General features: G+C 40.0%; 1 protein-coding gene across 1 annotated transcript; it reads left to right on the top strand.

The window, feature by feature from the left end:
* Window positions 1-582: 582 nt before the first annotated feature.
* Window positions 583-22,244, top strand: LOC139709593 (pyruvate dehydrogenase E1 component subunit alpha, mitochondrial-like). The gene is made up of 9 exons (XM_071621555.1): window positions 583-749; window positions 6,884-6,949; window positions 7,496-7,669; window positions 13,810-13,936; window positions 15,037-15,128; window positions 15,730-15,978; window positions 16,899-16,970; window positions 18,241-18,417; window positions 20,802-22,244. The coding sequence occupies exons 1-9, from the start codon at window positions 696-698 to the stop codon at window positions 20,961-20,963; spliced, it is 1,173 nt and encodes a 390-aa protein (XP_071477656.1). The 5' UTR covers window positions 583-695; the 3' UTR covers window positions 20,964-22,244.
* Window positions 22,245-26,788: the final 4,544 nt, after the last annotated feature.

The raw sequence follows: 26,788 nt of genomic DNA, 5'->3' as shown, positions 1-26,788 counted from the left end.
ATAAACTACATTCGACAAAGAAATTGTGGCCAATTTTTTCAAATAATGCTTATCTTTATCTTCTTAAGGGATCAAAGTTAAACACCTAATTTTTGTAAGAAAAAAAAGAAAAAAAAAGATATTCCCTGAAAATACATGATTCAATAATCCTAACACTAAAAATCTCAAATCTCCCCAATATACTCTTAAAATTGTGTATGTGTTTTTTTGTTTTTGTTTTTGTTTTTGAATTTTTTTGTTTGTTATTGTTGGTTGATTAAAAAGGTCAACGTACTTGGACGGGAAGAATCAGCAATCTTCTTTCTGTTTGTTTGTTTTTTTCGGCAGCAACAACAACGACAGGAGAAGAAGAAAATGAACTTCAACTTGTTCGCGATCTCGATGTCATCGCGTCATGTGTAATGCGTGTGACTCTGGACCTCATTTGTGTCAAAGGTCAGCGTGACGTACAGTACCCTACGAGCGAGCGATCGCGAGCTACCTCGCTATTGGAATGTCTACACGATCATAGAAAACTCTGTAGCCCCTTCGCCGTATATTTGTGTTTGTTCTACGTACTTGGTGGCTTCCACTCTACTTTGTTGTCGCAGCATGCATCGTCGTAGCACTCAATAGCTAAATTTTAGCTCTGTGTGTGATCAGGGATTGCAGATAGAAGATATTATACTGCGCAAGATAAATAAAGGGATTTCAAGATGTTGTCCAATGTTGCGAGGCGGTTAGGGATAACCACCACGCAGAATTTCCCGGTGAGTTTACGTAGATTCTTAGTAGAGCTTCAGGGCAGAGTCTAGGCTGTCTACTATTACGAGCTTTGCAAAGCACCAAAGGCAAAGCTAACGCCACGGTAGACCGTATCTGCTAGAGAATGTTGTGTAACGTTTAAAAGGCCCTAAATTTAAAATGTTAACTTCCTCATTTCATTCACTGATTCAGGCATTATTAGTGCCGCGTGCAATGCCAATATGGCAATTGTGCTGCCAAAAGTAATAAATCAGTGAAGTAGAATCTAGATCTAACGTTACATCCATTGTAAAGAAAAGACAGTGTCAGTGAGTGAGTTTATCAAATCAAGATTAAAACAATCGAGGGACAGTGCCGTTTAGAGCGAGTGTAAATTTTTTACACAAATGTGTTCAATCAAATGCGCCTGCTACGATCTCAGGCTAGAGGGGGATCTATAGCTATACAGCTGTATACTGGGTTACGTGATTGAATTTCTTCAGTCAGATGCTGATGTCCAACCAACATTAAATGGCAATTGTGCACTTTACGGCCCTATATTATTGGTACCTCATTCGCTGTGTGCTAAGGTGATATCCCATAAACCATTCCGCACTGAGCAGCTGGCGAGCTTCTCCTGCTGTATGGAACGCTGTTTGACAAGTGATAAGGTCACTAAAAGCCCGCCTCACGGCGCTTCTCTGCGGAGCTAGCTGATTGCGCAAACCAACCACACGGGCGAGGCTTGCGCTTGTGTGTGTGTGTGTGTCCATGTAGTGGCTGCCCGTAAATCGGTAGCTATAGGCCCTACACACTTCGCACGGCGTCTGGTAGAGGGCAAGTCCAAGATAATGTCCCCTCAGATGCTCAAAATTCATCTTGATTTAATCGAAAAGTTATTGATATCATGTTGTAGCCAAAGAGTTAAATTATATATTTCCAGCAAAGAAAATATTGAATTATACAAATTTATGCAAGAAATATGACCTTAATTTGCATAAAGTAAAAACAAACCTTACGTATGGGACAAATTAAAAATATTCATATAAAATCAGTTGAATTTGTCCTTGACCCAGTTCCTTTATGGACGTCACATGACCCCTGTATGAGCTAGTATAATTTCCAATTGGTAAGACAAGGTCAGCACATTAATTATAATGCAAATTATGCACTTTCCCAGAACGAAGTGTCCCATACGTAAGGATTTGAGTATGTTTTTTTAAGTTTTCTCTAAAGATTTCTAACATTGACCAATCATACTTCAGGAAGTTCTAATTTATTCATTTTAACTCCAGATTAGCAAAACTAAATGTGGAAATTTAATTAGTCCTTCGTCTTAACTAATTAAAGTTTGCTTACGTATGGGACAAATGCCTTACGTATGGGACATTACATGCAAAGTGAATGGGAAAACCGCCTTTTGACATGGATGCTATATGTCCTCACATTTGTTTGGTGTTAAATGGTTATCTTTGCACCTACTCTGAAGGATATGTATATCTGCCTCTCCTATTCAGTTGACCTCAGGGAGAGTGTAAGAACAGCATTATTGAGTCATTCTATGATTAAGAAAGGAAAATAAAGAAATTTATTTTCTTATTTTCATTACAGGCTGTGCAGCTGGTCTTCAATTAGCATTCCTCCCTTTAACATTTTGATATTGGATATTTTCTTAATTCAGTTATCATTTTCAACTTTACTGTACCTCTCTACAAAATGACTTTGTTCAAGAGAATGGGATTCTCTGAGTGCCATTTTAGGTGCAGTACATTGTTCAGCATGTACTACAGGCTGTACAGCCTCAAAAGGGAAATCAAAACAATTGTGCTTGTGGAGCTCATCAATGACAACATTACAGGTCCTACTTAATAGAAAAATCACTTGAGGTGACAGCAGGTAACTTTGTCATTACTAGAGTTGATAGCAAAGGAAAAACCCTACGAGAATACTTTTTATTTTGATATGATGTTTAATATTTCAACTGCACACCCTCAGAATATGTCATGACTTTATCAAGGTCATGAACATGATTTCTGAAAATCCGGTAAAATGAAGACTATAGTTTACATTTACCATGAACCACAATATCAATACTGGTTCTCTGGTTGGAGTGCTAAAAACACAAACTACACAAAAAATAGGGAATTCATTTTTTTTCTATTTTGTGTGTGAGGAGACAGATGTGCTCTGAGACACCTTCATCAAATCATACTTACTTTGTCCCCACATCTACACAATTATCAACATACATTGCAATCTGGTAGTGTATGATCAAATGAGGTTATTAGAATTTATCACAATTGTAAGTTTCAGATCAGTGAGTTATTTAAGTGTTTCAAATCTAGAATTACATTTTCTCTTAAGATTTGAATACAAATGATAATCTTTCCTGTTTCACTTCACAAGTATTATGTATGTACAAGGTATCAACACAAATTTTGTGGTCTTTGGTTTCATAGACTTGAAGCCATGCAATTTGAGAAAAAAAGGCCAGCATATACATACATTCTTCTATCTCTTTGTTCTACCACGGCTTTTAAAGTCTAAAAGTTTCATTAAAATTTGATTGATTTTGCAGAAGCTAAAATTCACATGGCAAAACATGATGATTACAGAGCAAAATGAATTACTCTTGTTGTTGTGTTTTGTGCTGCATTTCAAACAATTATAAAGCTCTCTATAAAAACTTAGACAACTTGCAAGGTAAGCCTAGAACTACTGAAAGTACCCACTTCAAACTGTATTTGCAAATTACACTGTACATGACATTTGATTTTACAGTTGAAATTATCAAGACTACAAATTAGTCATGGTACATAGTGCATGTATGCTACAAGCTACATCAAGGTCACAAGCTAGAATTCGCACATTTTTTTTTTTCAATTGATAAAAATATTGACCAGAGTATTACAAATGGGCTAGAAATAGAGTGTCAGTATATATCGTATCTACATGTATAGACATCATGAGGACAGTGTTAATGCATGACGGAATCCAAACTAAGATATTTGATTGTAAATTGGTAATTACTTTTATTTGTCTTATTTTAGCTTTTGTTAGGTACCTGAACTGGGAAAGCACCTACTTAGCAGTCTATTTCATTTGTTAAATGTTGTAGTATGATTTGTGGAACTGAATATGACACTATGGGAAAATTCAAAGTCATTCCCATGAATACACTTGTGCACTAAAAAAATATGTCCCATACGTAAGTTGAGCCATGTCCCATACGTAAGGTGTACCTTCGTTAATTAAACCAACTTCATGAAAAAATGCTTTATTCTTTTGCAATGAAACTTTGCTGAAAGATACTTCAGTATTGTACCTTTCTTCACTTCTTAACAGAACTTGATCAATAAGGTACTTTCAGAGAACTTTCAAGTCAAACCTTTTTTTGATAAATCCAGTTTTTCTGTGGTCCCATACGTAAGTTGGCATATTTTTCTCAATAAAATAATTAACCCAAGGGTAAATGACATCAAACTTAAACACAATGTTCTTCTCAGGGATACTAGTCATCCTGATGATAAACAGTAAAATCCAAGTGCTCCTTCATTACTTTTCAGAGGTTTGAAATCTCTGAATGTCCCATACGTAGGGTGCGCGATATCTTGGACTTGCCCTAGACTGTGTAGACGAAATAAACACTATACAGACTGACGAATCGAGATACTGTAAGATTTTGTGTTTTTTAAATTATTATTTTACAGATTAATTTAGCCAAGGCCGCAGCGGACATATGCCCTCCTCAGTAGGCTTAATTAGTGATACCCTGCTTGATATATCACGCTAAATTCATTCGTTTAAAATCATGATTGAAGCACGGAAGTTTACCACTTGTTGTGTTCCAGTTGTGTGCCAGTCAATGCACAACTCACGATCGCGCTCGATCACGCCACGCCGCACAGGCAGGGAAGGGCGTTAGAGCAACCATGTGGCGTACCGTAAGAGCTTTCATCACGCACACGTACGTTGACACATTCACACACACTGCATGTATGCATGCATCCCAACACGAAATCTCACACACATGTACACAGTACAGTGCCGGAAGACCCGCTGTCGACCGCGGTGCCTGATAGGAACTCAAATTCGCACGCACTGCTCGATTAGGGTAAAATCTCGCACCGATAATATAGGGCCGTAAAGTGCACAATTGCCCATTAAATTTACTGTATATGGGGAAAATGGGCTTCACTCCATTCCAGAACTATGTAAAGCGGTACCGGTACGTAGTATGCCAGGGTACATCCATCAGCACCCTGCATATTATATAGGTGTTTGCGCATAGAATGATAAAGTACGCGTGGGATTAAGCGCCATTAGCGATAAAATAATAATGATGAAGACACGAAAAACAAACTCATAAACAAACTAGTTTCTAAACTAAATACTGTTCAGTTAAATACACATCCGCTTTAAGGGTAAATTGCAAACATGACGCATGACTATGAAATTCACATATTTATACCTATAACGGAGGAAGGGGTGCCGATGTCAAGGTACTTTTTTGAGTCGCGCAAAGAAAATGCATCGCACACACTGAAATGGCGTTATTTCACTACGGAGATTCAGAACCAACAGGATGGTCACGATATTCGAAACTGCAGTATTTACGTCATATTTGAGGCAAAACTTAGGCAAATTTGTTTGATACTTAATACTAAATAAACAAGCTGCAGACCTTCAGGGTGATAATAGGTGGTACCCTCAATCATACATTGCACCAGTTAGAACCTGGTGTGAAATTAAATTACACTCTTGTGAACTCTGGTGAACCAATTTCTGTCATTCATGGTCGTTCCTGTTGTGTATACAATGTTACTGTAAAAGTGGTCATTTTCACAGGCAATGGGAGCTGTTTTCAATGCGCTTGAGTCATGCTTTATGTTTTGCCATCAACATTAGAGCTACGAATATACCGCTTTCAATACACTCGTGAGAAGATTGTGATATATGCTCTATAACCACCACGCTCTCGCTACGGAAGTTTTGGACATGTTCAAAACTGGGTGATTACCATGGCGATGGTGGTGACCCTTCACACTTCTAAAATGCTCAAGATACAATTTAAAAAATTTGAAGCAAGCAAGCCACGATATGCCGCGCTTTGTTGATTTTTTAGGATCCTAGCGGAGTCACTGTCTAGTGAGATCAGGGTATTGCAGCGCCGCGGGACTCTCCATCCTTATGAAGGTAGACAGTCATTAAATTCCCAAGTCACGAAAAGAAACAAATCATAAATTTAACTTGCATTCTATTTTCAAAACAGAACCTAGCGGGGAGCTAGGGCCTTCAAGTTCATGTTCTTCACTTCTTGTTCATGTTCAACTAATTAGCCAAGTGCTGTGATGACTTCTCAGTGTAGTCATAGATAGGGCAAACCAAAAGGAGAAATGGACATTCAGACCCCGTTTACAGTGCGAGGCTCGGCCGCGGCTCGGCCGCGGCCGTGCCTAGCCCCGCTTCAGTGTAAACGTGCAAAAGGCCAAATGCGAGGCCAGAATTGGCCTCGCAATTGGCCTCGCTCTGGAGGTGGTCTCGGCCGCGGCCAAGCCGCGGCCGAGCCCGGTCTTTTCTTGGTGTAAACGCAAACTGGGCCAAATGCGCGGCCAATTGCACGGCCAATTTTAGTCTGGCTTCCAAACCCTCTGCCTGTATCTTTTGCTATTCAGGATATTAACCCCCTCAACGTCGAAAACTAGTATAGTTTAAGGTGGTTTTGTCCTGCAAAGGATTCTTTCCTACGGCAAAGGCCTACGGCAAAGGCCTTTGCCCGAACGGCGACTTCGTCGCCACGGAATTCATTTGGCAAAGGGTCTGAAAACCAGACAATACCAAATTGCGTTTGTTTACAAGCAGAGCGCCACTACGACAAAATATTTAGAGGTTTGAATCAAAAGCGCGGCCGAGCCCGGCAGTGTAAATGGACAAAATTGCGGGGCCCGGCCTCGCAATTGAGGCTGGGCTCGGCCGCGGCTCGGCCGCGGCTCGGCCCAGCCCCGCACTGTAAACAGGGTCTAAGTTCCTCATCAGTAGATATGCACCAAATTAAGTAAAACTACAGTTTGACATTGTTTGATTATAGTGAAGTGACTAGACTGGCCTATAGATAATACTTGTTGATAATCCTGTTGTGTTATGTGTTTGATTTATACAGAGGGTGGCTGTGATTACAAACACTGCAAGCAGGCAGCTCAACACAGAAGTACAGCTGACCACAAATGTAAGTCAAAGATAGACCACCTATTCCCATGGGATCAATATTATTGTGAACAAAAAGGACAACCATTAGATTCTACAGCAAAAAGAGCCTCATTTCCATCAGAAAGAAGAGCATGTCATGCTTTAAATGTGTTGTCAATACAAATTGTAAGCCATTGTTCCATATGTTTTGTGTTTGATATCCCTGTACAGACCTCCCAACCATGCTGAATAGGGAGGAAAGAATCTAAATTTTGACCATTCCCAGCTCTTGTTTCAACAGGAGTTTCCTATTTTTCTGGATAATTTTACAGCACACTCCTATGGGAACTGCTCTTTCTTTCCTACTTTTGAGCCAAATCATCCCTACTTTTCAGTCAGAAAGGCTGGGAGGTCTGCCTGTACCAAATCAGAAGTATGGTTTGTATCCTCTCAGTCAAATCTCTAAACTTCTGTGACAAATATAATTTGGCATTTGTCAGGCTGTTGAGGCATTTAGTTTTATCCAAAGGGTTATAAATAAAGTGAAATATCAAATCACCTACATGTAGTTTAACACATTTGCCAGGATTTCAAGCTCCACAAGTTGGAAGATGGTCCGCGTACCACCAGCATGCTGAGCAAGGATGAGGCACTGGACTACTACCACAAGATGCAGACCATCCGACGGATGGAGACTGCTGCCGCCACCCTCTACAAGTCCAAGGAGATCAGAGGATTTTGTCATCTCTACTCTGGGCAGGTCAGATTGTTGTGACGAGGCGAGGAACCTCTAATGAAATATGAAAGATCATGTAATTCGAAGAAGAATACAACATTTTTGATGAAAATTGGGCATGAAATGGCTAAGATATATATATACATAACAAAGTGATCCTAATAAAAGATGAGACCCACCTTTTATTAAGATCGCTTTGTTTTACTTTGTTTTTTAATATCTCAGCCAACTCAAAACCGATTTTCATTAAACAAATTTTGAATTCCTCTTTATAGAATGCAAAAACTTAAAAGTACAATCTTCAGCTCCACCAATACTGTACCATCCCTATGAATTGGGTTGAAATTGTTAAAGTCATTTAGATTGAGATATAAATCTTGGTATAAATTCATACCTTGTCGAGGCTTAATCTGGTTAATTTGTTTTCCAAGTGCTACTTAGTGTGTCAATGGCATATGCTCGATTATGAGACTGTAATACATCACTGTTGAAAGGAGGCACAATACTTTCAAACACTTTCATTATCAGACTTTCCTTGAAAAGTATGTGAGTGACGATCTACAGTGCACAGAAATTCTGTGATAATGAGAACATGGTAAGCACAGCAAAGCAGTAAAGCCAAATCAACATACAACGTAGCATGCATGGATGTGGCTGCTTCCTTTGGTATATTGTTAACCTGACGAAATATGAATTACCCGTAGCCATATGACCTCATGTGGGGGGGGGGTGAGGGGAGGGATGGGGATACTATACATCTATTTTATATCGTAATTTCGTGAGAGATTACGTCATATATAAGAGATCCCGCTAGTGCGCGCGCCACTCAATTCGTTAGTCGCCGCCATCTTGCTAACACGCGAATTTCTGTGCTCGGAAAATTCGCCGGAATTGCACTTGAATATTAAAGTTTTCGTTCGAGTTGGATCGACGTAATAGCGAAAGTTACCTCAACGGGAGGTTTTGCCAGGTTTTTCTGGTTTTAACGATCATTCTTCAGCTGAACAGCAACGGAATTTATGTCTTCGACCAACGTTCCAAACGTGGGCGGCGCAGCCGCACCACCGCTGCTGACAGCAGTCGCGTCCCCGGCAGCCACCGGCGGGGGTCGCGGAGACCAGCACGCACAAGAGTGCAAGCAGAAAACTGCGACAGCCAAAGGTAAAACGCCTACTAGAGCCGGCAAGGCAGGTACTAGTAATAGTACTACTACAACAAGCAGTGCTAACCCTAGCGGTAGTACCGGTGCAAACAAAACAGTGAAACCACCTGCCAAACTGGCCTCTAAAGTTTCAACTTTGGAAGATAGACTCGGCAAGCTTGAAGGCCAATTAGCTGTGGTTGTTCAATTTGTGGAGGCACAGTCGGCAAAGCAGACACCAGCCCGTGAAGGCGGTGGCAATGGAAAGAGTATCAGGACTCGTTCTGAATACTCCCCTTCAGACTCGGCAGATACTGACTGCCATTATGATGATGAATATGCGGCACCATTTCTGGGCCGAGATATGGATGAAAACTCTGTGATTATCCAACCAGGTCAAGGGGATAGTCGTGATGACAAATTTGATATTGAAGAAGGCGAAGTTCCCCCTTCTGTAGTGGAGAAAGTGCCAAACATTGCAGCCAAATTTGCTGTGGCTGAGGAAGTTGGTCCCCCCATTGACCCAGAAATTGCTAAGTCTACAGCCTACCTTCTGACCCACCAGCTCGAGCCCAAAGTGGTAGATGAAACGATCACTAAATACCCCATTCCCAGCAACTGTGAGCTGGTGGATGTGCCGAAAGTCAACCAAAGAATCTGGAATGGGCTACCTGCCTTTTCAAAGACACGAGACCTCAAATTTCAGAGACTCCAAAAGAATCTCACGAGAGGCATCAATGCCTACATACATACAGTGTCGGCACAGGATATCACTGAACAGCAACAAGATGCACTAGCACTTCTGTGCAGTGCGAATTTCGAGCTAAATTCCTTGCGTAAGGAATTCATGAAACCAGACATTGGTTATCAATTCCAGCATCTCTGCAAGCCCTCTACCCCGGTCTCCAAATTCCTTTTTGGTGACGACCTGGGAAGTCAAATGAAAGACATAAGAGATGAACAAAAAGCAACTGAGGGTGTCCTCAGGAGTGAGCATAGCAGACAGTACAAAAAGCAGCGTTTCAGCCCATATGACTATGGCAGGAGTGCATATGGCAAGGGCAGGAGCAAGATTACATCAGGAAGCTCAAATTTGCCCCAACAGTACCGCGACGCGGGCTGGACTACTTCTCGTGCAAGTACAAGTGATGTCACTAGGCCTACAGGTGCAAAAGGACCGTGGACTGGAGCTACCAGCCATGCTTTTTTAGGCCAGCGCCCCAAGGGGAGGGGGAAGCCGTCGGCTCCCCACACCTTCACACATCCCAGCCAGCACCAACCGCACTGCGGCAGCAAGCAGGGCTCAGGGATGAAGAGAGCACGATAACCTCCAGTTCAACTGACGAGGTAAACATGACATCTGATTCTAGTGATTATGCAAAGCTATGTCATAATAATGTAGAACCTATGGTAGGAGGTCGACTGAAGCAATTCCTCCCAAAGTGGCGCAAAATTACTTCAGACCCACATGTGCTAAATGCTGTAAGTGGTTACAGGCTTGAATTCAGTAAAGAGATGGGTGCACCATCTAGAACTAAACCCCCTTACCTTTTTCGGTGTGATAAAGCCGAAGAGGCTGATATTGATCTTGAAATTTCTAAACTCCATGACAAGGGAGTAATCGAACCGTGCCAGATGGAAACTGGAGAATTCGTGTCTAATATTTTTACACGGCCTAAAAAAGACGGGGGTACACGCGTTATCCTAGACCTGTCTGATCTCAACAAATATCTCCAGTACCAGCATTTTAAGATGGAAAATATCCATACTGCTATTGAACTCATTTCAGAAAATAGCTTCTTAGCTTCAGTCGACCTTCGGGACGCGTACTATACAGTACCTGTGCACCCAACACGCAGGAAGTTCTTAAAGTTCTCCTGGAAAAATCAACTTTGGCAATTCAAAGTACTGCCTAATGGCCTGAGCACGGCGCCAAGGTTATTCACTAAACTACTGAAACCTGTATTCACATTACTGAGAGAGCAAGGGCATGTAGTAATTGGATACCTTGACGATGTACTCATTATTGGAGAAAGTGAGAATCAAACATTGCAAACGGTTTTTGAAACCACTAGCATCCTTGCACAACTTGGGTTCTTGGTACACCCAGAAAAATCAGTACTATGCCCCACTCAAGAAATACAATTTCTTGGTTTCATTCTCAATACTCAGGCCATGACAATTCGACTGCCTGATAACAAATCAGAGGAAATACAGTCCTTGTGCACTGAACTTATGCAAATGGCAAACCCCAGTATCAGGCAGGTGGCTAGAATTATCGGGAAAATGGTAGCATCATTTCCCGCAGTCCAGTATGGACAGCTCTATTACAGGGCTTTAGAAAGGGACAAAATCAAAGCACTCAAAATGAATAAGGGGCATTTTGACAGAAAAATGAGCCTATCTTTGGAAGCAAAACAAGAGCTGCAATGGTGGACAGACAATGTGCAGTCTACTTTCTCACCCTTACGACACCCTAAACCTATGCTCGAATTGTGCACGGATGCCAGTGGCAAAGGCTGGGGGGCATCTGATCATACCACCCATACAGGGGGTAGATGGAATGAAGACGAGCTGCAAAAAGCCAGGGAGAATAAGATTAATTATCTGGAGACCCTGGCTGCTGGCATGGGACTCAAGTCCTTCTGTTCTAATTCACAAAACATTCATGTTTTGTTACGGCTAGATAACAGTACTGCTGTTGCGTACATTAACAACATGGGAGGCATTAAATCCTTTGACTGTGATCGGGCAGCCCGAGAGATTTGGCAGTGGTGCGAAACTCGTAAAATTTGGGTCACTGCAGCACACTTGCCAGGAAAGCTGAATGTGGAGGCAGACCGCATGTCTAGAATTTTCAATGACCGCACAGAATGGATGCTTGACCGCACAGTTTTCCAAGAAATAACTATACGTTTTGGGACACCAGAAATAGACCTATTTGCCTCCAGACTTAACAAGCAGGTAGAGAACTATGTCACATGGTTGCCCGACCCACATGCCAAGGCTGTTGATGCCTTTACTCTCGATTGGGGAAAGTGGTACTTTTACGCATTTCCTCCTTTCTGCTTAGTTGCTAAGTGCATTCAAAAAATCAAATCTGATAATGCAACTGGGATACTAGTAGTCCCAAAATGGCCAAGCCAGCCATGGTTTCCTCTCCTAAACAGGATGATGAATGAGGAACCACTTGTTATTCATAGGAGTGAATCCTTACTAACATTGCCAGTTTCTAACACTCCTCACCCACTAAACACTCAGATTGATCTTCTTGCTTGCAGGTTCTGTGCAAGCCCTTCAGAGATGCGGGATTGAATGCACGGATAACTGCTGTAATGGCCTCCTCTTGGAGAAAAGGGACTAAAAAACAGTATGCAGTGTACATAAACAAATGGAAAGCATTTTGTGACAAAAAATGCAGCAACTACTTGTACTCGGATGTTCAAGCTATCCTGGAATTCCTGAGTGACATTTTCTTCGATAAAGGGGCAGGTTACAGTGTCATAAACTTAGCACGGAGTGCTCTATCTTCATTTGTGATTCTTCGAGATACTATGTTTACAGTTGGAAACCATCCCTTTATCCAGAGGTTTATGAAGGGAGTCTTTCAGCTACGCCCACCCAAGCCTAGATACATGGAAATGTGGGACGTTAACCTTGTTTTCAATTTTCTTCGTTCTTGGTCCCCAGCGCACATTTTGGACCTGAAAAAATTGACGCTTAAATTGTGTGTGATTATTGCATTAATCTCAGCACAAAGGATTCAATCATTACACTATCTAAGCTTGGATGGTATGGTGTTAAGAGATAATGCAGTCACCTTTCACCTTCATGATCTCCTAAAACAGAGCAAGCCTGGAAATTACTCACACAGTGTCAAGCTCCAGGCATACCCGCCAGACAGGAGACTTTGTGTAGTCAGGTACTTGCAGGAATACATCAGCAGGACCCGCAGAATCAGAGCTAGTGAACGGTACCTTTTTGTTAGCTACAAGAAACCGTATCACAGGGTATCATCTCAAACAATCGCTCGCTGGATTAAGGAGGTTTTGGAGGCTGCGGGTATTGATACAGAGATCTACAAGGCGCACTCTACTCGGGCAGCGTCTACCTCCGCAGCCAATAAGGGAAATTTCCCAGTATCTAAAATACTTGCGCAAGCCGGTTGGGCCAACGAAAGAACCTTTCGCAAGTACTACAACAAGCCCTGTCCTGCTGAGAAAACCTTTGTAGAAACAATTATCAAAAAATAGACTGTGAAGCCCTAAGATTTGGGCAGACATGTCTTGAACTGCCTGAACTTGTGAACTCTTGGAGACACAATATCTCTGTAGCATTCAACCTGAATGAGATTTGCAATGGAACCTCTTGTAAGGTATGCTTCCTACCCCTTTTCGGGGGGGGTTGCCTCGAGAATGTAACCACTGGCTTTGAAATCTCATATATGACGTAATCTCTCACGAAATTACGATATAAAATGGAAGATTAAACGAGAACTTACCGTTTGAAGTTTAATATTAATTTTATGAGTAATTGGAGGGTGAGATTACGTCCCACCTCACCCTCCCCCAAATTTCAAACGGTAACTTAATCTCTCGTTATCTTCCTACATCAGTGGTCACATTCTTGCTTCTAATATTGAGTGGCGCGCGCACTAGCGGGATCTCTTATATATGACGTAATCTCACCCTCCAATTACTCATAAAATTAATATTAAACTTCAAACGGTAAGTTCTCGTTTAATCTTCCATTTCATAGAATTTTCAGCAACAGTTTGAGGCATATACAATGTACCAGACATTGGTAGGCATTTGTTTTAAATCTTAAGGAATTTCTCAGTAATGGGGCATTCAATCAATTCATCAGAATTATATCATAAATGTTGAATGGATGGACATGACTAAGAAGACAATTCAAACACCATTCTCTATGGGTTAAATTACTATCAAAGCTATCCTCTTCTGTAGCAGTTCCTCATAAATGACTGCCAAGCTGACCATTGGTTATTTCTGTGTTGATTCAGGAAGCATGTGCAGTGGGCATAGATGCCATGCTGAGTCCGGACGATGCGGTCATCACAGCCTACCGGGCTCACGGCTGGGCGCACCTCAGGGGAGTCTCCCTCCACGGCGTGCTGGCTGAACTGACCGGTGAGTTGACCACAACCTGCTCGCAAAGGATAGCTTCAACCCACTTAAACACAGAAGAGCAATGTTAATTGAATTCAATTCAGGTCATTTTGCAATTACGGTAAGTCCCAGTAATTGCAGATTTCACAACAATGACTTGTAGTTCTTCAGATTTAAAGGCTGCGGAAGGTATTTTAGGGTGGGGGGGGGGGGCCTGTGGACCAATGGGGAGGAGTCAAAGGTCACTGATTTTTCCCTTTCTGCTGCCAAAGTGAGCTACCATTTGTGTACAGTGATTTATAAGAAAAAGCCCTGCAGAAAACATGCAATATGAATTAGCTGCATTCATAGTATTTCACCTGTTTACTGTCAACTTTCTACATGACATAGCAAGTTCATTCTTTGTTTCACGATACGCACTGGTCATATGCTGGCTGTCAACATCATTCCAGACTTGTCCAGAGCGTAGAAAAAGATATATTTCTCATTTCCTGACATGCCATAGTTCCAAACAAAGTGATGATATGCATTCAAAATCTATTGATCATTAAATACACCCAAAAGATGTTTAAAAAAAAGTGTCTTTTCTCAGAAAGATCATTATGTTCTGGAAGTCTGGTTACATGTAAACCACCCTCTTGAGAGAATTAGGTCCCAAGCTGAGGAGACGGGCACACTTCAAATGCTATTTTAGAACAGTTGGCAGTTAAATGTGTAGTTAGTCACATATGAAGGTTTGATTGTAGTGTCTTATAAAGAGTTTGTCTTGGATGAGAATTTGTTGACTACCTGCGTGAATTTTCGAACATGCCCTTGTCACATGCAGCCCATAATTGATCATAATGTATGCACCAGTGCCATGAGACAGCCCCATGAGATATCTGCTCAATCCATTGATGTACCTTACCAAAGTTAAGAAAACAAAAAGAGAAGAAAACAAAAACAATAAACTAGTCAGCTAACAAAGGTATGCCTACATTTTGAATCTTTGCTGGCCCAAGCCATATTTTTTTTTTTCAGCAGTGTGTTCGAATGAATTTGATTCATACAATTTTCTTCCTTTGATATATCATAGTAGTACCTACATGGCCTGATCATCTGTGTGTATTGGCATATTACAGGAAGGCGGACAGGCTGTGCCAAGGGAAAAGGAGGCTCGATGCACATGTACTGCAAGAACTTTTATGGAGGCAATGGCATCGTTGGAGCCCAGGTGAGTCAGTCGTTTGATGCGATTCATGTTGTACTCATTAGAAATACATTGTCAAGGCTGTTACTTTTCGTAACAGAGAATGATAATGAGAATGATAATGGCATTCAGTTGCCACTAAAGCCATAATGTTTGAGGCAACTTCAGGCTCTTATCATTCTCACCCGTCGATATTTTCTTGCAGGTTGACTACAATCCATCTCATATCAATAGACTTGAATGTGTTCTATGATGTTATTACGGCATTACCCTGATGGAAATCTGAAACCATGGTGTTTGTTTTCAAGCCCATTGGAGCAATGATGCATATTACAGCCACGCACACAGTATTTTAAATTGAGCATAATCAGCTGCTAGTCAGTAATACTCTGCAGGAATTAGTACAAGACCATCTTTTTGGGTGCAATGTTTTTGCTCACCAAATAGTGCTAGTGTTGACTGCAGTAGACCACACTTTTTAGTTTGCTGGCTTTTCCAACTAGTCCTCTCCATAGTGGCATTATGACTTGAAAATGTTTACAAAAAAAAAAAAAAAGTACATAGATGATGGGAAATAGTGACACATTTCAAGATGTCAGGTGTGGTTCCTATCACTAACCAACAGGTACCACTCGGCGCTGGCATTGCTATGGCACTGAAGTACATGGACACCCAGAACGTGTGTGTGGCGCTGTACGGTGACGGTGCCGCCAACCAGGGGCAGGTCTTTGAGACCTACAACATCGCCAAGCTCTGGGACCTGCCCTGCATCTTTGTGTGCGAGAACAACAAGTACGGCATGGGCACTGCCGTCGAGCGTTCCGCGGCCTCCACAGACTACTACACCAGGGGGGACTACGTGCCTGGCATCTGGGTGAGTGTTCACACCTTGGGGGGAGGGGAGCAGGCTTTTTTTCTTCCTTTATTGGTTATTTTCTTTTAGCTTTCCTTTCTTTTTCTGTATACATGTAGTTTGATTCCAAGCTGTCCACTTTTTCCAATGAAATAAGTTTGTCATTTGTAGTTGTATAGTCTTTGTATTTTCATGTATTTTATGTTGAATGAAAATAAACTGAACTGAAATAAATGCATACAATGTGTGTTTCTGTATGTGTGCTGACTTGTACATAGGTAAACAGAGATAGATATGAAAAATGAATGGATAGATGAAGATATAGATAAATGGAAGATGTATGTATGATGTATCTCATTAAAAAAATAACATGAGTCACATTGTAAACTAGGCACGTTTGACAGAGAGAACAAGGAATACTCCTGCCTGCAACATCTTTATGCATTCCTTGAAGGTATAAAGCTCTTGTGAAATGTGGGAAATGTAGCACCACTTGATGAAAGAACAGAATAAGGAAACTACAAAGTTGTATCCAAGTTCACAGTGTATAATGTTTGAATGCACACTCTCATGTACACTAGATCATGTGATGTGAATCATCATCAGAATAACTGGCATAGATGTGAGTAGGTGAAACTACCGCAGTAAAAGCATCATATCAATACAGTGAAAGTCCATTATAGCGAGCTCACTTACAACGAGGTACTACTTTTAACAAGGTGATGTTTTGCGATCCCAATTTTCCACTGCTGTATTTAGCTGGTCTCTTTTTTTAAAATCGGCAGCCATATTACCCCCATTATAACAGGGTTTTCTTGTAGAAATTGAAATGTGCAACACACTTTCTGAGTCCTTTTCTGAGGTAGAGCTGTAAAGGCTGTGATCTTAAATTATGTAGATTAGGATGCTGAATTTTCTCTTTTCCCTCACACCTGGCACAGGTCGATGGAATGGATGTCGTGGCTGTCCGGGAGGCGACTCGCTTTGCCAAGGACTACTGCATATCGGGGAAGGTAATCAACTTCGAATTTTGTATTGAATTTCAACTAGTATCCAGTAAATACACTCCAGATTTTTAAAAAAAAAAATGAAAATGAAATAATTTTCAATCAATTATGTGTCAAGTTAATATAGACAAGAAATATTTCTTTATGTGAATGTATTAGTGTGATAACAGTAATGGGCTCCAATTTCCAAGTTAGCCTCTTCTGTTCTGCCAGAGGGCCTTACAAGTATAATCACCCCTGGCATGCCTAGCAACATTAAGTATCCATTAAGATATACATGTACACCTTGGTAAAGATGGGCAAATCATCTTGTCCATGGCTGAATGCACACTGTGAGACATCCTCTTGGCCCTGAAAAAAAAAAAGAAGGAAAATGTGGATGAAGGTCCATGAGTGTTTTTTCTCCCAAAGTGTACTGTTCTGTACCATACTCATGCCAGATGAGCGCTGGAATGCTCCCAAAGAGTACCTTACCTTTAATACTGCACTCGTCCAACAGCAGACTCCAAAAGTGTACCATACCGTACCAGAAGTTGGCATGAGAAGAATGCTTGTAATACACACTCCAATGTACATCATATGATTCAAAGATTTGGTATTCTCATACCTCCCAACAATTCTGAATTTTGAGGAAAGAATCTGAACTTTGACCATTCCCAGCTCTCGTTTCAAAAGGAGTTTCCTGTTTTTATTGATAATTTTACTACATGCAGTATGCTCCTATGAGAACTGCTCTTTCTTTCCTACTTTTGAGCCAAATCATCCCTATTTTTCAGTCAGAAAGGTTGGGTGGTCTGTATTCTTCATAAGGGATGCCTGTAGAGTATGTAGTGTAAGCATGCGAGGCGCATGACCCCATTGCTACAAAATGCATAGCTCCTCTTTATTCAAGTCCCAAAATAACTTGTGAGGTATGCTATCTCCACAGAATACTTTTAAAAACATTCCCAATCTCGCATGGTGTGGTACGGTATGGTCTTTTTGGCTGTTGAGCACTCGAGCATGGCCTATGACCTTTGGTATTGTAGAAAGTGTACTAAAAACAAACAGAAACATTCTTCACCTGAAACTTACACAAACTCAAGCCAATGATCTTTTTCCTGGCACAATACTTTTGAATTTAAACTGGAGTTTACTGTCTCGTGTAGAAAAAAAAACAAAAACAAACTTTCACATGCATTTTATTTGAATCTTGGCTCCTCGAAAAATTTGTAGAAGTTTCATGCATGCAAAATTCTCCGGTTTTATAGTAGTCACTCTCTTTGTTTCCTGCCAGGGCCCTCTTGTGATGGAGGTGGAGACGTACCGTTACCACGGCCACAGCATGAGCGACCCCGGCACCAGCTACCGGACCAGGGAGGAGGTGCAGGAGATCCGGCAGACCCAGGACCCCATCACCAAGCTGAAAGAAACCATCTTGACCAACGAGCTGGCTACAGAGGCTGAACTCAAGGTGAGTTCTCACTTACAAATTATCCCTCTGTAATGATTGTGATCTTTTCTTCTTTTTTTTTCTTAAGTGAGGTTAGTAGCTTTATTTACAAGACTTTGCCAAGATTAAAGAGCATCGTGATTCTTATTTTGTCATTTTTACCCAATGCCGCACACTGGCACTGATCCGATGTTCCAGGACCAGTAAAAATCCCTGTTGGACCAGTAACTTTTTCATGAAAGGACCAGTAAAAAGTGGAAAAACTGTGTACCTACTGGTCTAACAGACAGGCCGGACCAGTACAAAAAAAAAAGAAATGGGTTTGTGTGTAACCCTGTTGTAGCTTTCTGGAAAGACTGTTGGGTACATCTACATGAATTTGTCTAATGTTGTCAATTTGTAGTCCCTTTATTATTCTTTGTGTGTGCTTAGAGCAGGAGGCTGGAAAAAGAAAGAAAACGTGTTGCGTAGAGTGTGTTTACTTTGAAATATTTACAGTAAATACTTACAGTAAAATCTAGTTGTAACAAGGTCAGAAATAGCGAGATACCTGATATAACCAGGTAATTTTGCAGGTCCCATTTACATTACCTCTGCCAAGGCAGGAGATTATGTTTTCTTCAGCGTTGGTTTGTTTTTACATCTGATTGCAAAATTACTCAAAAAAGTTGTAAACGCATTTGAATAAAACTTGCAGGAAAGATTGGTAATGACACAAGGAACAGACAATGAACGTTTTGGTCTTTTATTTTTGGGAATTTTCATGCATTTTTGAACAATTTTTTATCTTTTTTGCAGACAGTGTCAATGAACTTAGGGGTTCGAGCTGCGCATATTTGAGGTTTGCAAATGTGCACTATAACACATGCTCTGTTCAGGAGAGGCACAGCTGGAAGCTGATGACGTAACAAGAGGCGTCTATTTAGATATTGGGAAACTGGGCAATTTTCAACATGCATGCATGGGTGGAAATGAGCCGCTTGGCGAAGGCCTGCGCTCTCCGAGTGCTTTTGTACAAAATTTAGTTGTTTTTTACAACTCTTATTTTTATTCCTAATATAACAAGGAAATTTCAGTGGTTCCAAGCAAGCCCATTTTAATATACCATATACAGTAAACCTCGCATGAGTCGAAGCTCTCGGGACTGGCAAAAATGCGTCGACTTAAGTGAAATTCGACTCTCGCGAGAGTCGATTTTTTTTTCGACTCACAGTTATGTACATGTATTATAGTACATTTGCATGCACGTGTGTGTGTGTGTGTGTTTGCGTGCGTGTGTGTGTTTGCATTCAAATTTGTCTGTTCTTGAAGATAATGTTCTTATTTTGTTCTAAATTGAACATGGAATTTGTATCAATACTAGTAGTTAAACGTAGTTCTGAGAATGTCTCCGCTAATGTGGCAATGTGCATATGCTATGTCTATGGTGCAACATACAATGTAGGTAGCCATCTCTGTCAACCTACCCTGAGACAAACACTCTCCCAGGCCCATCCCACCTCCATTGAACAAAACTATACAGCCAGCCAGGCACGCACAAACAAGCTCCGCCCACTTGGCCTGTCACTAAAATATTAAAGCAGCGATTGGTTGACCAAGGAGTTCTGGCTTGACATGGATAAAGTATGGATGTGCTGTGTGTATGGATAAAGTATATGGATCGATGTGCTGTGTGTATACCCTACATGTATACATGTGTACGTATTCGACATGCGTGCATACCGGTACGGTGAGTGTGCATGCTTACCTGCAGCATGCAGGCCAGGGACGGGGTTCTGCGACATGCCGATTTTTTTTGTTCTCCTCTAAATGTCATGAGAATGCCAGACAAAGCTTTTTCGGCTCAAGTGATGTAAACTACGTGTATTTTGTACAAAAGGGACTGAATGTTTTACTTCGACACAGCCGAAATTCGACTCTCGTACTTCGGCTTATCCAAATATTTCTTAGAGAAAATGCATAGGGAAAAATCGGGACTTTTTATTTTGCTTCGAGTTAAGTGATTTTCGACTCACTCGACGTCGACTTATCCGAGGTTTACTGTACTTCCAAAGTATGATATTTTGGGAAATGGGACTTGTCAGACAATTTGGTGCTTGGTTGATTTCACAAGTGAGAACAAAAGTAATGGAATGACAATCAAGTGTTATCCCTTTTCTGAAGAAAGAGTTAGTGAATTTCCACCTTGAATACAGTGTTCACACCATTTGCGTAATTGTAGACAATACATGTAGTTTAAACAGTTTTTTATTTCAGAAAGATAGTCAGTTCACAAAATAAAAAGGGAAGACACTTCGAAAATAATCCTCATAAAGCAGTGCATGCTGTTGTTCATGATAGTTGGTTGATGGTTCTCTTGTTTGATTTCCGCCCCCCTACCTCCTTCGACCAACCACCTACTCCAGGCCATCGACACCTCAGTCAGGGCTGCTGTGGACGAAGCCATGACAAAGGCCAAGACCGACCCAGAGCTTCCTGTCTCCGAAACCTTCACCAACATCTATGCCAACACGCATGGCGTGCGGGTGCGCGGCGCCGACGCTTTCTCCTACTACGACTCCCACTGAGAAAATGTCGCCATGGAATTTTCAAATTATTGATATTATTTTATGTCACTGTACGAAATAGAGAAATTGCTTTCTGAGTAATATATTTCAAAGCAAAGAAAAATGAGAGAATCATAAGTAATTCTCTCAAAAGGTGGCGGGGCTTGGAGTTGATACACATATTTTGACCTTTGCTGAGCCTGTGCGATACTGTTGGAGAGAAATTCAGGGGACGGGTTACTGCATCTCTGTCTACTAATATTAGTAGCTTTTTACTCCCGAGAGTGAGGAATTACGACGTAATAATACCCATTACAGGAACAAAATGTTTGTTACGACATTCTTTGTTGAAATGAAGGAAATTATGTCTGTAGATATTGCAGATGTCATATTTTACTCTCAAGAAAAGAGATTTAGTAGTGAGATTTACTATTGATATGTAAAGATTGAAATGAGTAGAGATCAAGAGAGAATGTTCGCTTCATGGTACAGCTGTACATTGTGCAAGTTGCAAGAAAAAAAGAGGAAAAACATACAGATAGAAAATCATAGAATCCAGCTTTCTTTCTATCTACTCTGTCCTTTTGTGCAAAGTTCTATTTTATACCATAAAAATGGGTATGAGTGTTACATATTCAGCTCGGGTGTTAAGGAACTATTTGTATGCACATGTAACAGGGTATTTGCATTATTTCAAACAATTCATCTTATTTCTCCTATAACAATCTTTGGTATTGTTGTAGCTAGATTATACAGAACAGGACACAGAAACTACAAGGAGTGTATTTCATGGCCATCTACCTAATGATGATAATAATAATCTACCTGACACAAAACTTACAATAATTGCCTACCAACTGCACTGACAAATATCAAATCATGAGGCAGCTCTCTGAGAGGTAATTTCTGTCGATACACTGTCTGCAGTATCAATTACTGTGGGGGAAACTCATTATAACGAGGTCAGATACATGTACATGTGTAGCAAAATACCTGATGTAATGAGGCAATTTGATGATCCTATTCCTTTCGCATTCTCTCGGTCTTTTCCCTGATGTAACGCGATTTCAAGTGTTTCAAGGAAATTTTGCTAGTCCCAAGCCACTTGTTATAACAAGGTTCCCAAGGTATAGTATTATGGACACAAATTCCCCCTGGGGGTACAAATTAAGGGAATTGATATCAAAATAAATGAAAGTAACATCATCAACAGCTTATGATATCTCATCCACACTCACATTTTACTTGTTTCTTCTGAAAAGATTCTGAAATTCCTTGAAGCTCTGTTCAGAGCCCATTAGATATCTGGAGAGATTGGGTAAATTATCATTACTATTTTTTTTTTTTGGGGGGGGGGGGATTTGGGTTTGTGCTTCACTTTTGTATCTGCCTCCTTGTCACCAAGTGGTGAATCCTGCAATACTTACAAATTGTGAAGGTTCAATGTGACGGATGTAATGCAGGAGAACGTGACCTAAAGCAAAAATGAGCACCTAAAAAAACAGTGCAAATATAACCTGTGTACCTTGTTTTGTCAGATTTCTCACTATATTAGGATACATAAACAAAGAAATATTAAGCATTGGGACCTGCAAAACACATTGTTGTATTAAAGAGAATTTGGGGTTCAACATCCAATCTGTTTGTATTGAGGTTTCCCTGTTTAACACGATAGATGTTTTGTTTTGTTGGCTTTTTATTCATAGCATTTAAATTGGTCAATTCTACCCACGACAGCAGTACATGCATGAATTTATTTAAGGAGTGTGCTATTGCCACAATATTTGTCAACATGTGGCTGTCAAATACACCAATTTTTATTGATGGGACTAAACGATGAGTCTTCAGTGTACCCAACACTTATAGAAACTAAACTTATGATGTTGTGGCATGGGTGTTGAGCCATCCAGCACTGAGGCTGCTTATCTATGGGAAGGAATTAAAGCCTTCCGACAACCAAGAGAAAAGTCTGGTATGCACAAGTGTGAGGGAGCATTCATTTGCCATTCTCAGTGTTTGGAGGGCAAAATGCATTGCTTGTATTCATTACATATTCAGGATGCATTATACAACTGTGTATGTACAATGTATTGTGTGACATCACATTGCTGAATATAGCCTATGAAATGTGTGCACCTTGTGATGGACAAGCTACCGGAATGTTGCTGTTATATGGTGGAAAATAGAATAAATATCAGAGATATGTGTGCCAGAATTCTTTCTAGCTTAATGTTTTTTTTTCTTACTCCTGTTCATACAGGATTGGATATGCATCAGAGTTACATGTGATTAGTTCTTTCTTCCTCGTGTTCCCACTGGGTCTATCTTTCTTTCTTAACTCTCTCTATATATATTATATATCTTTATCATTTCTGTTCATAGTGCCACACCATTATGGATTTAACACAGGCATATCATTGAATTTAAAGGGGATGGCTAGTAACTGATCAGTGGGAGTCAGTGGCAATGCTGAGGGATGATTGTTCCAATCCTTGTGGGATTCATTTAAGAGTACATTATACAAATGTGTATATCTATTGTTGTGTGAAAGTTGTTTGCTTTTAATAGAATGGTCTCATATTCAAGTAATGTGCAGTTTAATCTTTCCAGGCTAGCATGCCTGTACAGTGACAGGGCATTAAACTGCACATTTATACTTTAATATGAGACCGTTCTGAAGCAAATAATTTTCACACAACAATAGATATACATGTATAATGTACTCTTAAATGAATCCCACAAGAATTGGAACAATCATCCCCCAGCATTCCCACTGATTCCCACTGATCAGTTACTAGCCATCCCCTTTAAAGGGATAGTACAGTATTGGTGGAGATGAGAATTGGGCTTTCAAATTTTTGCGAGATACCAAGAAAACACTTATGATATAGCACAGAGCATACCATTTTAAAAGGAATTCAAAGTTTATTTGATGAAAATCGGGTTTGGAATAACTGAAACATCCAAAAACAAAGTAAAACAAAGCGATCGTTACAAAGTGTGGGTCCCACACTTTATTAAAATCGCTCTTTTTTGGATATCTCAGCCATTTCAAAACCAATTTTTGTCAAATAAACGTTGAATTCCTCATAGAATTACATGCTCTTTCATATTTCATGAGATTTTTCATTATCTCATCTAAAAATGTTAGAAACCTGAAATAAGGTCTCAACCAGAACTGTACAATCCCTTTAAGTTTAATGTTACCTAGATTTGGTACACAATACCCATACATACATGTATGCACATACAGTAATACACACATGTACATATACTGTACACATGTACACAACAGGAGGTGTCTTCCAATGTCCCCTGACACGTCGGCCTACATACACAGGCCCGTAGCCAGGATTTTTCAAGGGGGGTGCGGTCACTAAAAAAATGGACCTTCGGTACCAATACCAATGATGACACACACACACACACACACACACACACACACACACGATTATATATATATATATATATATATATATATATATATATATATATATATATATTCTTTGGACGACCGAACTACAAAAGTTGTATAAGAATTTGCGCGCGAAGCGCGCCGCAAATTGTGAATTTTGACTGTTTTAATGACGTTTTAAAGTCTCGAGGAAATTTGTATTTTTGTCTGTTGCATGCAATCGCGTTACGGTATTTCATCTAGGAAATAGTAAAAACTCATTTTGCCAGGAAGTTGCAAAGTTTAATTGTGTTCGAGACTCTGCGCGCGTAGCGCGCCGCAAAATTGAGAATAGTGATTTTCCTGGTGTTGTTTTAACTTTTATTTTTTCTATTGTATACCCGCGTTAGCAGGCCTGAAGCCAGGATTTTTAAAGGAAGGGGGGATTGCGTTAATTAACAAAACGGTCCTTTGATACTGTCCCGGGAGGGGTAGCGACAATTAAAAGGTGGACACCATGCTCATACATGGACTTTCAAAATGGCCCCTAAACGAGTAATGATCATATGATTTTTTGGGGCCTTAAAAACAAGTATTCCTTAAATGTTTCCTGCACCCTAAAGAAGTACTTCATCATGATTGAACAATATACCATTTTCCCAAATTTCGGCCTTTTTGATACCCTTTGATTATATACGCTCGTACATCACACTTTCCATCTGATCCGTGAGAAAAAACGACCCCTATTACGCGTTTTCTTTAGCGAGTATGGTCACGGTGTCCACCTTTCAGTTGGAGTTTTCCATCCCATTGGATGCTGTTTGGAAGATGAAACATTCACTTTACTATACAGTATATCAGCCGTTGGTATGCGAGTTTGTCAAAAACGAAAATAAATAAGAAAATTTTTAAAACAAAATGAATTGTAAATGTGAACCATTTATATTTTGCCTCCTTGTGGTAGGATATTTCCAGCATTTCCGAACTTTCAAATAATCATTTTAGATTTAATAATATTAAAGGTAGTAGATTCGATTCGCAAACATCTCCAATATCAGTCAAAATGTCATATTAACCATCATGCTAAGAAGGTTTTCTTTGTGAAATTTGGAGGTCAGCGAAATTCAAAAATTAAACATCCGTTAGCCATTGGAAGAAGTTGAGTGCAAATTCAGACCTCAGGCTTAGTGCTCAGATGTTATCCTATTTGATTTGATCTGTCTTACTGTGCACACTAAGATACATACTGGAATGGTTATTTCTTATTTATTAAAATAATTATAGTAGCATATTTGGTTACTAGCTGTCTCTAAGCATTTTCGAATTTGGGCTGCAAAGAGATCCACTACCTTTAACATGTTTAAGTTAGAAGAGAGATAAGTAAATAATGATAAAATAAACAAACAAAAAAGAATGAGTTTCTTTTGTAATACTATCTGACAAACTTTTTACTTTACCATTTTACTTCATAGCTCAGCACTTTCCATTCTCTCTCATACCCTCTTACCCATTACATTTAAATGAAATGCAACTAAAATGAGTTTGCGTGCCTGCATAATACTCTTTGGAAATTATAAGTGAGAATGTTCTTAGGTTTTGGCTCACTTTAAAATGAGAACCAATAGAACTGTCACAACATGAGAAAATGTATAAGTAATAATCAACAGTACATTTCCGAATTTGGCCTGCAAAGAAATCCGCTACCTGTAAGTTAGAAAAGAGATTAGTAAATAATGATAAAATAAACAACAAAAAAGAATGAGTTTCTACCGCCGTATCCAGAACAGAGCCTGAAACGGTGCAGGCTCAAGAAATCGTTTGTACTAATACGTCTTGAAGTACTGTGTGATACTGTTGACTCAGACTTCTACAAAGCTGTAAGTAAGAATTTTAACCCAATCCGGCTCATTACCTGTGTTTTTTATGAAAAAGATGAATAAAGAATGTAAATTAAATAACGCGTCACAATGCAGTCTAACGCTCTCACAATGTTATCATACATAGGGTTTTTCCCTGACTGTTTTTACTCCGGAGCTCTTGCAATATTCAGGCTTTTGTAATACTATCTGACAAACTTTTTACTTTACCATTTTACTTCATAGCTCAGCATTCTCTCTCATACCCTCTTACCCACTACATTTAAATGAAATACAACTAAATTGAGTTTGCGTGCCTGCATAATACTCTTTGGAAATTATAAGTGAGAATGTTCTTAGGTTTTGGCTCACTTCAAAATGAGAACCAATCGAACTGTCACAACATGAGAAAATGTATAACTAATAGAGAACTGGAGTAAGACAGGCCTTTCATTTTGTTTTGTCTCTCCTGATCGTTCGCAAGAAATGCTAATTCATGACCACCTTTTCACAATTTGATTGGAGCATGCATTCATAATGGAAAATAGTTGACATAATAATCTATCCCCAGGCATTATCATGCCAACATGTACTTA

Source organism: Diadema antillarum, unplaced genomic scaffold, assembly GCF_040938485.1.
Source record: "Diadema antillarum isolate AM-2024a unplaced genomic scaffold, OU_Dant_1.0 seq00001453_RagTag, whole genome shotgun sequence".
In the NCBI taxonomy this organism is placed as follows: domain Eukaryota; kingdom Metazoa; phylum Echinodermata; class Echinoidea; order Diadematoida; family Diadematidae; genus Diadema; species Diadema antillarum.
This window is presented reverse-complemented; position numbering and strand designations above follow the sequence as displayed.